The following is a 12,607-nucleotide window of genomic DNA, read 5'->3' on the forward strand; positions in this document are numbered from 1 at the left end:
GGTGCTGGGGAGCTGTGACTCGCTAGAAGAACTAGAAAATGGGCTCCAAGTTATGACATCATTGTAAACAGCTGTGTGTGTGTGTGTGTGTGTGTGTGTGCGTGCGTATGTGTGTGTGTGTGTGTGTGTGTCCTGCTGGCAGCTCGACAGCTGGCTAAATAGGATCTTAACCCACTTAAGACGAGCACACCAACCAAAGAGTGTGTATGAATGGAGGTGTGTGTGTGTGTTTGTGCAGTCTGATGACTCAGCGGGGTGTGTGTTCCATGTGTGAGCTGTAACACACACACACACACACACACACACACACACACGCATTCCCTCAGAGTCAGCACTCACAACAAACCATCCGACACCTTCACCGAGTTCAGAAAGCATCAGCGTTGTTGCTACGGTTACGGACGCTACCATTAACTGAGCTGCTGCGTGACGAGGTTTAAACATGACCACCTGCCAACCAATCAGAAGCAAGCATTTACCACGGTCATAGAAGACCACATAATGAGCACGTGAATAAAAGGTCCCCTGTCATTAATGCCTAAATCTGACCAGCTGCACACTGTTAAACACAGGGTGGAGCTCAGCACACTGAACACACACACACACACACACACACACACACACACACACACACACACACACACAGGGAGTGTTTTAAAGTTTCTGACAGGGGCTCGCCTCGCCTGCAGCTGCGAGACTCGAGTCGACCGATAAGATTATCCGACGCGGCGCGCAGCACACCTTGGAATGAGCGCAGCCGCAGACAAACAGAGATAAGAAGAAACAAGAGCGGTTGTGACACACTCAGCTATTTCTGAAGCAACACACACACACGAGCACGAGTCCCATCAGGCAGATACAGCTCACGCTCCTCGGACACAACTACCACTTACAAGTGTGGATGATTCACTTCATTTCAGAAACAGATTATTCCTCCCTCGGTTTAGTTCATATCTGCATTCACTCACTTTTGTCCTGAGGTTAAATACTTTAAATACTTTGCTGTAAGACAATATTACATAGCAAATGACCGAGTCTGACACAAGTGAAATGGGGGAAATTTAAGTTTCAGTCTGTAAAATCAACACAAAACAGAGAAAGACATGCAGACCTCCAACTACAGCTGCACGCTCTCTGATTCTCTGAGTATTTTCTGCTTTCTTTCTTCCTCTATGACAGAAAACTGATTACATTTGGGTTGTGGACAAAACGAGGCATTTGAGGACGTCTTCTTGGGGTTTGGGAAACACTGATTGAGAACAACTTGACAATAATGAACAGATTATTTGACAACAGTAATAGTCACTAGATGCAATCCTAACACCTGGCACAGCAGATACTCGAAGCTCCATCTAGAAGCCCTCTTTGCGTGTTGTGACAAAGAGATGAGCCCTGAGAAAAAACACACTCCGTCTCTGTGATTGATATGTTTTCTTGCAAATGTTTGCAGTTTGAGGCCGAATCTGTCAGCTGTTACAGATGCAGACACGCTGCTGAGAGCAGCAGAGTCTTGGATTCACACGTCTCTCCGTCCGTCACTCTTGTTTTTACAATCACAACTTCTTCTGTGGTCATCAGCGACTCTGCCCTGAAACTGCCTCATCGGAACAAGAAAAAAACCTCCCTCAAGACCGACGCAAACCCTCTCTGATTTTACCGAGTCCTCACAAAATTAATGCCAGTTTAAATAAGCCCGTGTTGAAACGCAGATACGCCCAGAGGCATTTAAACTCGTCTCCAAACTGCTCGCGACTCTTCTTGCGATGACGTAACTTTTATGTGATACGGACGTGAACTGACAGTGATGCAAGAAAATCAAGCAAGGGAACAGCAACAGAGAGATGTTTGTACTGTATGTGTACATTAAGTGTGGAAATAAGTCCAATCAGCTTGTTTGCTTTATGACGTTTCTGTGCTTTGTCGTCCACACCGGCTGCAAAATTAAAAAAACAACCATCTCAGGTGGATGATGGGCAGAAAAATTAAATTCAAGAGTTCACAAACGAGCACAGAAAGGTCCAAGGAATCATCGCAGAAACACAAAATCGGACACATTTCTTTCTTCTATCCAACCAGCAGCTCATCCAATCCCTCATCAGTGCTTTTAGCTCTGATTCAAGCCTCTACAACCTGGATCTGGCCATAACAAATGACTTGAGACTAGAGTCAAAGCCAGTAGAAGTGGTTAGCAGGCTTAACGTGGGCGTCACGGACACATCCCGGGCGTTTCCCGTCTTCAGGTGAAGGCTTGTAACTGGAGGGAGTCGGCTGCTTCCGTCAGATCTATCAGGAGTTACTCTGCTGTCAGGGAGGAATGCTGACGCCGGCCTCGACCTGCACACACACACACACACACACACTCATACACACCTCAAACTCTCATTGCCAACCTGTTTTTCCTGGCTGTTTGATGGGCTTTTTAGTCCTGGGAGAGTGACTACTGAGTTTGGATCCTTACGTGTTAAAATACAGATCAAATTATACAAAATTGTTGAGGTTATATGATAAAAATACTCACATTTAAGGAGCTGGAATTCATTTCATCTCTAAAATAAAGCTTTTTAACACATCAAAGTCAACGCTCACATTCTGTATTGATCCTGGAATAATCCAATAAACAATTCAGGCATTAATCGAAGAAAAATCCAACGAAAAATGCTCAAGAAATGAAGTTTAATACAGAGATTTCATGTTGATGATTAATTATTTTATGAGAAAATAAATGCCAGTTATTCAACAATGAAAATATGTTGCTGCCTGACAAAAAAGGATTTCTGTAACAGGAAAAACTGACTGACGACAAGCTACCACCAGCCAATATGACTAACGACCCTATTAGTTCATAATTCCTGGTTACTGTTCAAGTCAACAGATTTATGGTTGTGTTGTTTCCTTTCTTTGGCTTCACACACTGACAAACACATGGAAAAGTTGACCAGCTATTCAAATCAAACACAAAGCTAACAAGAGGGATCACAGAACAAAAACCAGAGCTGCGTCTCAAACAGCTTCATCCCTTCATCATTGAATATTTCAGCCCAATAAAAACGTCCCTCTGGGCTAAATATAGCTAAAGATGTAGCAGACAGTTTCTAAACATAGACGCTGCTTTTATATATCTTCAGAGTGTGTGTGTGTGTGTGTGTGTGTGTGTGTGTGTGTGTGTGTGGCTGAAGTGGAAACACTGACAGTCGGACAGTAAGTCAGGAAGCTGGAAGACGTGAAGTCACCGACCAGCTCGCAAACACACTCAGAGGAGAATGTGGCAGCTAGAGGTGTCACACAAAGCTGTCAAGTCATAAGGGCCAGTAGACACACACACACACACACACACACACACACACACACACACTCTGGTATCACTAACGTCCCATCAGGCAGTAATTGGCCTAAATAACGTGCTAAAATAGGTCTATGGACTATTTGGAGAAAGTGATCAACAAGAGGAGACATGAGGAAAAACACATGTAGGGCTGCAAACTAATGATTACTTTCTTTATCGATTAATCTGATTATAAATTATCATAATTGATTGATGTCATAGTCAATGAAGTGTCACAAAACTGTGAAAAACGCTTGTCAAGTGACGTCTTCAACTTGTTGCTGTTGTCCATATAACAGTCTAAAAACAGTGACTGAATGTAACTAAGTACATTTACTTAAGTACAATTTTGAGGTACTTTGCTTGAGTATTTATCACCACCGTCCAAAACCCAATGTCTCTTCATTTACCATCATAAATTATGAAAAAAAGCACCATCTCCAGCTAATTTTTTACATCTTCGCTTGAAAAAAAGATCTAAATTACAGAATTACATCATCTAAATGGAAGGAAATGTATTTTCTTTCCAGCCATAATTGAATTAATCAATCAACTCATCTATTGCAGCTTTAACACCCACAAAAAAGAAACTTCGACCAAGCCTTCATTAGCTCAGTCACTCTGCTGCATTTCCCTGTTCATTCATAACTTACTTCCTCTTTGGAGAATCAGTTTTACGCACTGCTTGCCAAGGACACAGTTTCATCCAAGAGGAAATAACTGAGATAAAATAAACATCAATCAAATCTATTTTTAAAGACATCATACTGTAGAAAGTGAGACTTCCATGACACAGTGACTTTAAAATACAGTCAACGCCCCTGCAAAAGCAAAAATACTGACAGAGCTGCTGCAGAAATAAAGGTGGGCAGTGCCTGCTCAGACCTGTGAGAGCTAACCAATCAGAGCACACTTGGATTCTCGGAGGTGGGGCCTTAAGGAAGACACGGGGTAAATCAAGCCCCCAGAAATAGTGCCAGGCTTTGAAGCCGAATTTAAATCTGTAAATAAGTGGGGGTTTTTTTGTTTTGTTTTTTCAGGGCGGTTTGGCTGTTATAATTTGAACCATTAGGCCCAATAAAGCTGCACGATTAAATTATTTTATCCCTATTCAAGTTATCTGGGTATCTTCGTAGCCGGAATGTCGAGCTTTAATGGCTTCATGCATCAATTAGCAGCTTTTGAAGGAATCAGTGAGGCTCAGCTTCCACACCTGTGTCCAGGTTTTAATATAACATTCATTGGTGCTGCAGCGATGGACAGTTTGAGAAAAATAACATCTTTTTTTAATGTTACAGTCCATAAACATGTTGCATAAGTATGAGCGAGAAAATGAGCAGAGCATGAGACCTTTAAATGACATCCAGAAACAGAAAGTACACAAATCCAGACCGCTTCCTTGGCCGTGACCCATTTCAGGTCCAAACCCGGCTGAAGTAACACTGCATGGAGAAGATATCGCCCTCACTAACAGGATGTGAAACCATACAGCCTGGCATTAAAAAAAACAAAAAAAAAAAACACAGCCATACAAACAGGACTGTCATTCAGCTGTTTCCACTAAATTATTGAGCAACAGTGCAAACACTCATAGGCACTGAAACACATGACCAGACATCAGCCAGTGTCTCTCTGTGTCATGTTTAATGTGGTGTTGAAACTCCAGACTGACCCCCAGCAGTGTGTGAGCTGTGTGTTTCATTCATTGTGTACACACACACACACACAGACAGACACACAGAGGCAGGGATTGATAAAGCTGCTGCACTTGACACTCTGTCATTTATCTCGCCTGTTGCTAGCCACCTAGCAGTGCAAACTGATAAACTAGCCACCTAAACACTCCATAAAATAAACTAAGAGGTTTTAACATGATGAATAAAGAGTCAAACAGAGAGAAGAGAGCTCTCAGCTTACCACCAACAACCTCGCATCTCATTGTCAGCTCTGACACCAGTGAGCAGAATGTCAATTAGTTAGCTAGCTCAGTTAGCTGGCGCTGGCTTAAGTTGCTGGACAAGTTGACAAACTTTGGCGACAAAGCTAAAAAAAAAAAAAAAAAAAAAAGGACATTATCGGGTGGGAAAACATTATCCATCCCGGATACCGAGGAGTCACTGTGAGAGTGTCCGCACCGGTGTCCATGCTGTAAACCAGCTAGCTTTTCTGTTCTGCTAGAGTTAGCCGGCTAGCTGTCCGATAACGGAAACACGACCGTTAAAGTTTTGAGCAGGCTCGCAGGAGTTGCTAGCCGAGGCTAGCCGCGCTCCTTCTGCGGGGCTGACGCCGACCGTTGAGCTGCCTTCACCGGGACGGCCCGCGGAGAGGACAGGCGCCACCGGGGAGGTGGGGGTGGGTTGGTACTCACCGGAGGGTCGGTCCGATACAGTTGGTGTCTGTGCTCTCGATCTCCCGCAGGATACGCTCGTGTTCGGCGGCTGTCTCCACACTCGCCATCCTGCATGTTGCTCTGGACGGGTCCGAGCTGATCCGAGCTGAGCCGAGCCGAGCGGACTGTGGCTGGGCTCCGTGCGTCATGCAGGAGGGTTGGCTCGATGTTTTCACAGAGCGGCCCGGGCGAGCGGAGTCTGTCTGAGGAGGGACATTAAAGTTTAACTGACACTTTTACAATGTTGGGTTTAATTTTAGAGGACTATTAAAATGAGCCTAAAGTGAGACTGAATGAAAAAATGAAGTTAGTTAGATTAATTTAACACCAAATCAAAATATTTAGAATTACATATATCTATTAATTTTACTCATATTATATTTAACAAATCACTTTTATTTTTTCCTGTTTTAAACCAGTTTTACTCAAGTACATTTCATATCAGATCATTTCACTTTTTTATGATATCTTAACTTGTACTCAGATGTGACTTGCATTAAGTTTAAATGGAGTGAAAGGTAAATTTGCATCATTATTAAACATTTTCAGTTTTTTAAAGTGGTGTCTGGAGACCTCCTGGGGTCACTGAGAGTAAAAAAAAAAATGGTCCAGCTAAAGTAAAATATTCTGAATTATACTTGTATTTTATTCTTTAGTGTGTGGAACTTTTAGAAAGTACACAAAGATGATTATTCCAGTAATTTCTCATCTACTGTACCGTACAGACAGTAGCTTTTTCTTCTAAAAACAAAGATTGTCACATTATGTCCCCATTAAACATTATTTTATGGCTTATTTTATAAAGTGAAACAGTTTGGGTACAACACACAGTGTCAATGAGCTCCTTCTACTAGTTTTAGAAATCTACTCCAACTTTATCTCTTACAGGAAATAAAAAGTGGGAGTGACTGAACTCAGTGAAGCTCTAACGTCAGACTAACATCCGATACTGTGTATGTGATGCACGACTTCCAGTCGACTTTTCAAAATAAAACTTATACTACTCACTCGAGCTGTTTTGTATGTTTTCAGTGTTTGGTCTTCATTCTATATCATGTGAAGTTTGTTTGAGTACCATGGAATATGCTTTATAAACAAAATTAATTTTGTCATTTATTATTTTTTTTACTAATGTTGACTTTTTGTTATTTACAAGGAGCATTTTATTATTACATCCACGTGCAAACTCACATGACAGTTAGCAGAGATGGAGTATCAGAGCCAAACACAAACACATTTTCAGTGTATTGTCTTATTCTAGCTAAAAATAAACACTGATTATGATAATCAGACAAATGCTGTACAATAATCTGGCTACCCAATTTTCCCTCAACCCATAGTATGAAGTAGATACATACACAGATTAAATGTAATTCACTTTCATTGAAGTAAATTATTACCAGTACCACTATTTTTGTGACAGTGAAATTTTATCACAATATCTTTAGTTTTAATCAAAAACAAACATTGTTCCCATTCAAGCCAAACTACCATACTTAAAAAAAAATATATATATATATATATATATATATATATATATATATATATATATATATATATATATATATATATATATTGTTATCTAAATAGTTTAATCATCTTTAATTAAAAGACTTAAGTTTACATAGTATCAAATACTTTTTCTCAAGATTGACTTCTGTAGAGAAATCATCCGCTTTTATTTTGAAGGCGAGCTCACACTACATCCGGAGTCCTTCTCACTAATTCCTAGCTTCATTAGCTCTTCTGGTTCAACCTGCTGTCGTGAGGGACCAGAACCGAGAAAAGTCCAAATGGAGGTAAACATTAATAATTAAATATAAAATGAACCATTAGTGATGAGCTGCACTGAGCTGTGAGTGTGTCTGAGTGTGTTTTAATGCTAAATGAACGCTGACAGCAGTGTTTTGTTAGCATGCTGGAGATAGCATTGCTGTGCACTCTAGTTACTATGAAGGATCAGAGTCCAGCTCCTGCAGTGAAAACACACCTGAAGAAAAGCTGTAAATCCAACTTTTTATAATGTTTTTAACTGTGATGTTGGTGCAGATAAAACTTAATTGAGCAGCTTGTGTAAACTTTGATTTAACTGCATGTGTTTTGTGTATATAAATGTCCAGTGTGTTGGTAAAGTTAGGGTTAGGGTATAAATCTTCCTAAATAAATGAATGTCCTTGGACTCAGAGATTAGCAGGAAGCCAAATAAAAGGCACATTTCTCACGCAGAGAGGACGTAGATTAGACTACCACGATATGAAAGTATTCTGTGACGTTGTTATATTTTGTATTTAAGTCTTTTATTTCTCTCTGTCTCTCAGCCAAAGAAGAAGCTGATAAACGCGGCCGACAGCTGCGTGGACGAGGCTCTCTGCGGCCTCGCGAGGGCCAACGTGGGCCTCTCTCTGCTCAAGGGCCACCGGGTTGTGCTCCGGTCCGACCTGGACAAGCTGAAGGGCAAAGTGGCCCTGCTGTCTGGAGGGGGGTCTGGACATGAGCCAGCTCATGGAGGTAGGGCTTAACATTTAAATAAAATGCAACGCAGGCTGTCTTTTAGGTATCTGAGCTCTTATTCCTCATGCGTCGTCATGTGTCTGCAGGTTATGTCGGGGCAGGTATGCTGTCAGCAGCTGTCGCAGGTGGAGTGTTTGCATCGCCGCCTCCTGCCAGCATCCTGGCTGCCATCCTCGCCTTGCACAATGCAGGTAATGTACAGCATTTATATTGATTAACCTTTTGTCTAATTTATCATTAAAGCCATGAAGGGGTCTCGTGGTTTCAAAAAGCATCTTAAAGGGAATAAAACGTATTGATTTTTATGACAGTTGATCCAAGAATATCATCCCTCCGCCCTCCACAGGAGCCTCCGGAGTGCTTGTCATCGTGAAGAACTACACCGGTGACCGCCTCAACTTTGGATTGGCTGCAGAGCAGGCCCGTAACCACGGCGTCGTTGTTGACATGGTGATAGTGGCAGAGGACTGCGCCTTCGACCAACCCAGTAAGGCCGGTAGGAGGGGCCTGTGTGGCACCGTCTTCATACACAAGGTATATGGGGTCTACTACAAATGTTTTCACGCTTTAATGTTAAAAAAAAAACATGTTATTTTTCTCATGCTGCAGCACTTCTATTCACCCTTCGTCTCTGATTGGTCTGAGTAGACACTGTTGGACTGACAGTTTTTGTTCACACTTTCTGTCAGCTGGCAGGGGCCTTGGCAGAAGAAGGCCGCCCGTTGGACCAGATCTTTTCTAAGGTGACCGAGGTGCTGAAGGGGATCGGTGAGCCCGGTTTTCTGCTATCGAGCCTCAGCAGAAAAAATCTGAGATGTTTTCCCCTCATAAATGTTGTTGGCGTGTGTGTTGCAGGCACGCTGGGGGTGAGTCTGTCTCCCTGCAGCGTCCCAGGCTGCCTGCCTTCTTTTGAGCTGCCGCCAGGAGACATGGAGCTGGGACTGGGTGAGGGACGATGAAGAAATAAGAGGAGGAGGAGGAGGAGGAGGAGAGGAAAAGGTGGAATTGTGCCAGATTTAAAAGTCTGGAAAACTGGTTAAACTCACTCCCTTATTAAAGCGTATCCAAGAAAGACAGAGGGAGAAAAATTGTTGTAAACTCTTAAAAGCTGACTGGTGTTTTCCATCTTCCATCAGGAATCCATGGTGAACCTGGAATCAAAAGGTCAAAGGTGATTCAGATCGAGCCTTTACCAGCCTCAATAACTATCCTTTTTTCTGTTTATATTTTAATTTATTCATCTGTTTATCAAGGTGGCGTCTGCAGACGAGGTGGTAAAGACCATGATCGATCACATGACCAACCCTGACAGCCAATCACATCTGCCTGTGAAGTCAGGTCCTCTGAGTATATAACGTGTTTAACGTTTAAAGTGTGCAGCCAATTTTGTATTTAAACTCATAGTGCGTCTTCTCTACAGGAGACAATGTGGTCGTGTGCGTGAACAACCTGGGAGCGCTGTCGTGTCTGGAGATGGCAGTGGTTACTAGAGCAGCCATTGTGTGTCTGGGTAACTATGGACTCATTTGCTCAACTTAAAAACTAAAAAAGAGGACATAATCCCAGCCAGGACCATGTAGAGAAAGACATTGATACCAGAAGCGAGGGTTAAGTCTTTTTGACATCACGACCTCTCCTTGATGGTAAATCTGTCTGGCGGGGTTGTTACGGTTACAGAGGGTCGCGGTGTTGTGGTTGCCAGGGTGATGTCCGGGTCATTCATGACATCACTGGAGATGGCGGGAGTGTCACTGAGTCTGATGAAGGCCGACCAGGAAACACTGAGACTGTTTGGTAAGCCTGTACAGACATCAACATCCATGCTAACCCTTTTTTTTTTAAAGGAATACTTCGACACTTAACCCTGACACAAAATGTCCTCCTTTCACAAAAAGTCCTCACAGTGACTACAATGGAAGCAGTCCTCACAATGGTAGAAGGACAAGATTAAACATGCACACACTCAAAGATATTTAACAGCCTTTAACCCAAACAGATGCGAAGACCAGCGCCCCCGCCTGGCCAAACCTCAGTAGCGTGTGTGTTAGCGGACGCGGCTACGTGACGGATCCTCGAGCGACAAGCACGCGGCCTCAAGACGAACAGCACTCTGAGGGTTAGTTTCCATGGTTACATACAGTGTCTATGTTTGTCATCCTTTGTCGTAAACGTTTCTTGTCATAGTATGTTGGCTCGTGGTTTCTACCAGGCCCTCTGAGTCCTGTGATGCGTAAAGCGTTGGAGAGAATTTGCTCCACTCTGTTGGAAAAGCAGGAGGAACTGAACTCCCTGGACCGTGCAGCCGGGGACGGAGACTGTGGGAACACTCACGCACAGGCCGCTCGAAGTAAGTAACAGCGCAGCATCAACATCAGCACGGTGACGTTTCTCCTAATCACGCTTTTTTAACGTTGTGAAAATGCTCACTCAGCCATTCAGGGGTGGCTGAAGGATCACGTGGTCCCTGGTTGCCCCGGGAAACTGCTGTCAGCCCTCGCCGGATTGGTGCAGGAGAAGATGGGCGGGTCTTCAGGAGCGGTAGGTTTCCTACACGTTGTTGTAATCTACGTTTTCTTTCCACCGCACTCATCTACTTGTGTGTTTTCAGTTGTATAGTTTGTTCCTGACTGCAGCAGCTGGTCATGTGACGGAGGGGCGGAGCAACGCTGCCGCGTGGGCGAGTGCGATGCATGCTGGGACACAAGCCATGAAGAGGTACACTTTGTATGAGTGTGTGTGGCTTTCTATTAAATGTGGAGGGCTGAATAAAAAGCAAAGACAACATTTGAGACCTAATTAAAAGACAGAAAAGAGAAGCAACAGGATGACACATCATTTTTATATGTATCGATTTTAAAGTTGAATAATTAAATAAAAGTTTAGAAATAGTTCTGATGAATTTAAACATTCTGCAACTGTCAACTGTCTTTCAGATACGGAGGTGCTGAGCCTGGAGACAGAACGATGGTCAGAGAGTTTATTTTCTTGTTTCTCTGCTGCTTTTCACTCTTCTTTTCAAATTTAAAGGGACAATATGCAACTTTTTATGGGCCTTTAAACAGGGACAGAGGTCTTGATACAAGGATTAGCATCTTGGAAGAGCTAGTGTGTCTAAATCTGTACAAATCAGAGCTGAACGAGGATTGTATTTTGAGTTATGGTGGGAACAAAAGCGGCACATTGTCGACAGCAATATTAGACTATACAACCAGAAGTGACACTGAAAAGGTTACATAGTTCAACTTAAACTATTTCCTGTTTATTTATAATTTCACCAGCAGTAAAGTGTTTATTGAACAAGCTTTTTACATCTCTGTTTACGTTTCCCTTCCTGTGTAGTTGGATGCTTTGTGTCCTGCAGTGGATGAGCTGATGAAGCTAACCACAGCTCCACCTGGTGGAGAGCTGGCTGTTCTACAGGCTGCTGTTCAGGTACATTATCATATTTTTATTCAAACACCGACAGCTTTTGATTATATTCCCTTAAATCTTTTTTTATTTGTTTTTTTTGCATCATCGCAGAAAGCAGCACTGGGGGCAGAGTCGACCCGTCACCTCACAGCAAAGGCGGGGCGAGCCAGCTACATCGCAGCCGAGCGGGTCACCCTGCCCGACCCCGGCGCCATGGCTGTGGCCGCCATCTTTAGAGCCGTGCTGGAGTCCCTGGAGGGGCAGAAGTGATCCGGCAGACATTACAACTATCACCAGCCTAATGACCAGAGCGACACGAGTCTGAGAAGCACAAGTGTTAGCAAGCGGCTGCAGCTGCCAAGGAGTACTTGATGAACACATTTAAACATGATCCCTTGTAGGAAATGAAGAGAAACTGTGAAATTCGGGGCCTAAAGGAAAGCAAATCTATCTAAAATCTGATGATGTGCTTTTGAAGAATACACAAGATGAAAGATGAAAAGAAAATGTTGAAAAACAAGAACGAAAACATTGTTATGATCCTTTAAAGTTGATTAACAAGCTCAAAGATACTGTGAAAGTTTATTGATCTGAATGATTATGTAGTTTTACTTGTTGTAGCTCTGCTTCAATCACGATATGAACATTCCTCATTACTACTAACAAACTAGAGAATAAAAACAGACTCAAAGATACTAATCACTAGATTTTCACAGGTAATACTGTGTGATATACAGGTGACACTACATGGCACAACACATTTCCAGTGGGTTTTCTAATTAAAGGAGTACTCCGACTATCAGAATCAAACTGGGAAATTTCTTAAACTGGGACATTTTTCAGCATCTTAGCATCTTATTTGGCGTCCTGCGAAATAAAAATGGTCAAAATTGAAACAGCAGAGGCTAAAATATCCTTCTCAAAATACAACATTTCACATAATCCAACATGACACCTGTTTCATTCGACCCTCT

At 42.7% G+C, this 12,607-nt stretch overlaps 2 protein-coding genes across 7 annotated transcripts in view; one reads left to right on the top strand and one right to left on the bottom strand.

Moving 5' to 3' along the window:
* Positions 1–5,895, bottom strand: part of exoc6b (exocyst complex component 6B) — an 83,246-nt gene extending 77,351 nt beyond the window's left edge. Inside the window, exons 1-2 of one of the 6 annotated variants that reach the window (XR_005077270.1) lie at positions 5,691–5,895; positions 2,215–2,334 (exon numbers count right to left, since the gene is read on the bottom strand). Coding sequence is in view for 4 of the 6 variants with exons in the window: in XM_037111767.1 (XP_036967662.1) it covers positions 2,215–2,334; positions 5,691–5,860 (290 nt within the window). In the remaining 2 variants the exon portion in view is untranslated. Of the gene's footprint in view, positions 1–1,111; positions 2,161–2,214; positions 2,335–5,239; positions 5,541–5,690 lie in introns of those variants that run through there. The other 5 variants (XM_037111767.1, XM_037111769.1, XM_037111768.1 and 2 more) reach the window with 5 other exon arrangements.
* A 1,530-nt stretch (positions 5,896–7,425) lies between these two features.
* On the top strand, positions 7,426–12,550 carry tkfc (triokinase/FMN cyclase). The gene is made up of 17 exons (XM_037111781.1): positions 7,426–7,510; positions 8,030–8,219; positions 8,309–8,413; positions 8,569–8,756; positions 8,912–8,990; positions 9,078–9,167; positions 9,359–9,393; positions 9,476–9,560; positions 9,643–9,732; positions 9,900–10,016; positions 10,219–10,338; positions 10,432–10,569; positions 10,654–10,760; positions 10,831–10,937; positions 11,156–11,189; positions 11,562–11,654; positions 11,745–12,550. Exons 1-17 carry the CDS (start codon positions 7,505–7,507, stop codon positions 11,901–11,903), a joined length of 1,743 nt encoding a protein of 580 aa, XP_036967676.1. The 5' UTR covers positions 7,426–7,504; the 3' UTR covers positions 11,904–12,550.
* Positions 12,551–12,607: the final 57 nt, after the last annotated feature.

The sequence above is a fragment of the Acanthopagrus latus genome, chromosome 10 (genome assembly GCF_904848185.1).
Source record: "Acanthopagrus latus isolate v.2019 chromosome 10, fAcaLat1.1, whole genome shotgun sequence".
NCBI classification, from domain to species: Eukaryota; Metazoa; Chordata; class Actinopteri; order Spariformes; family Sparidae; genus Acanthopagrus; species Acanthopagrus latus.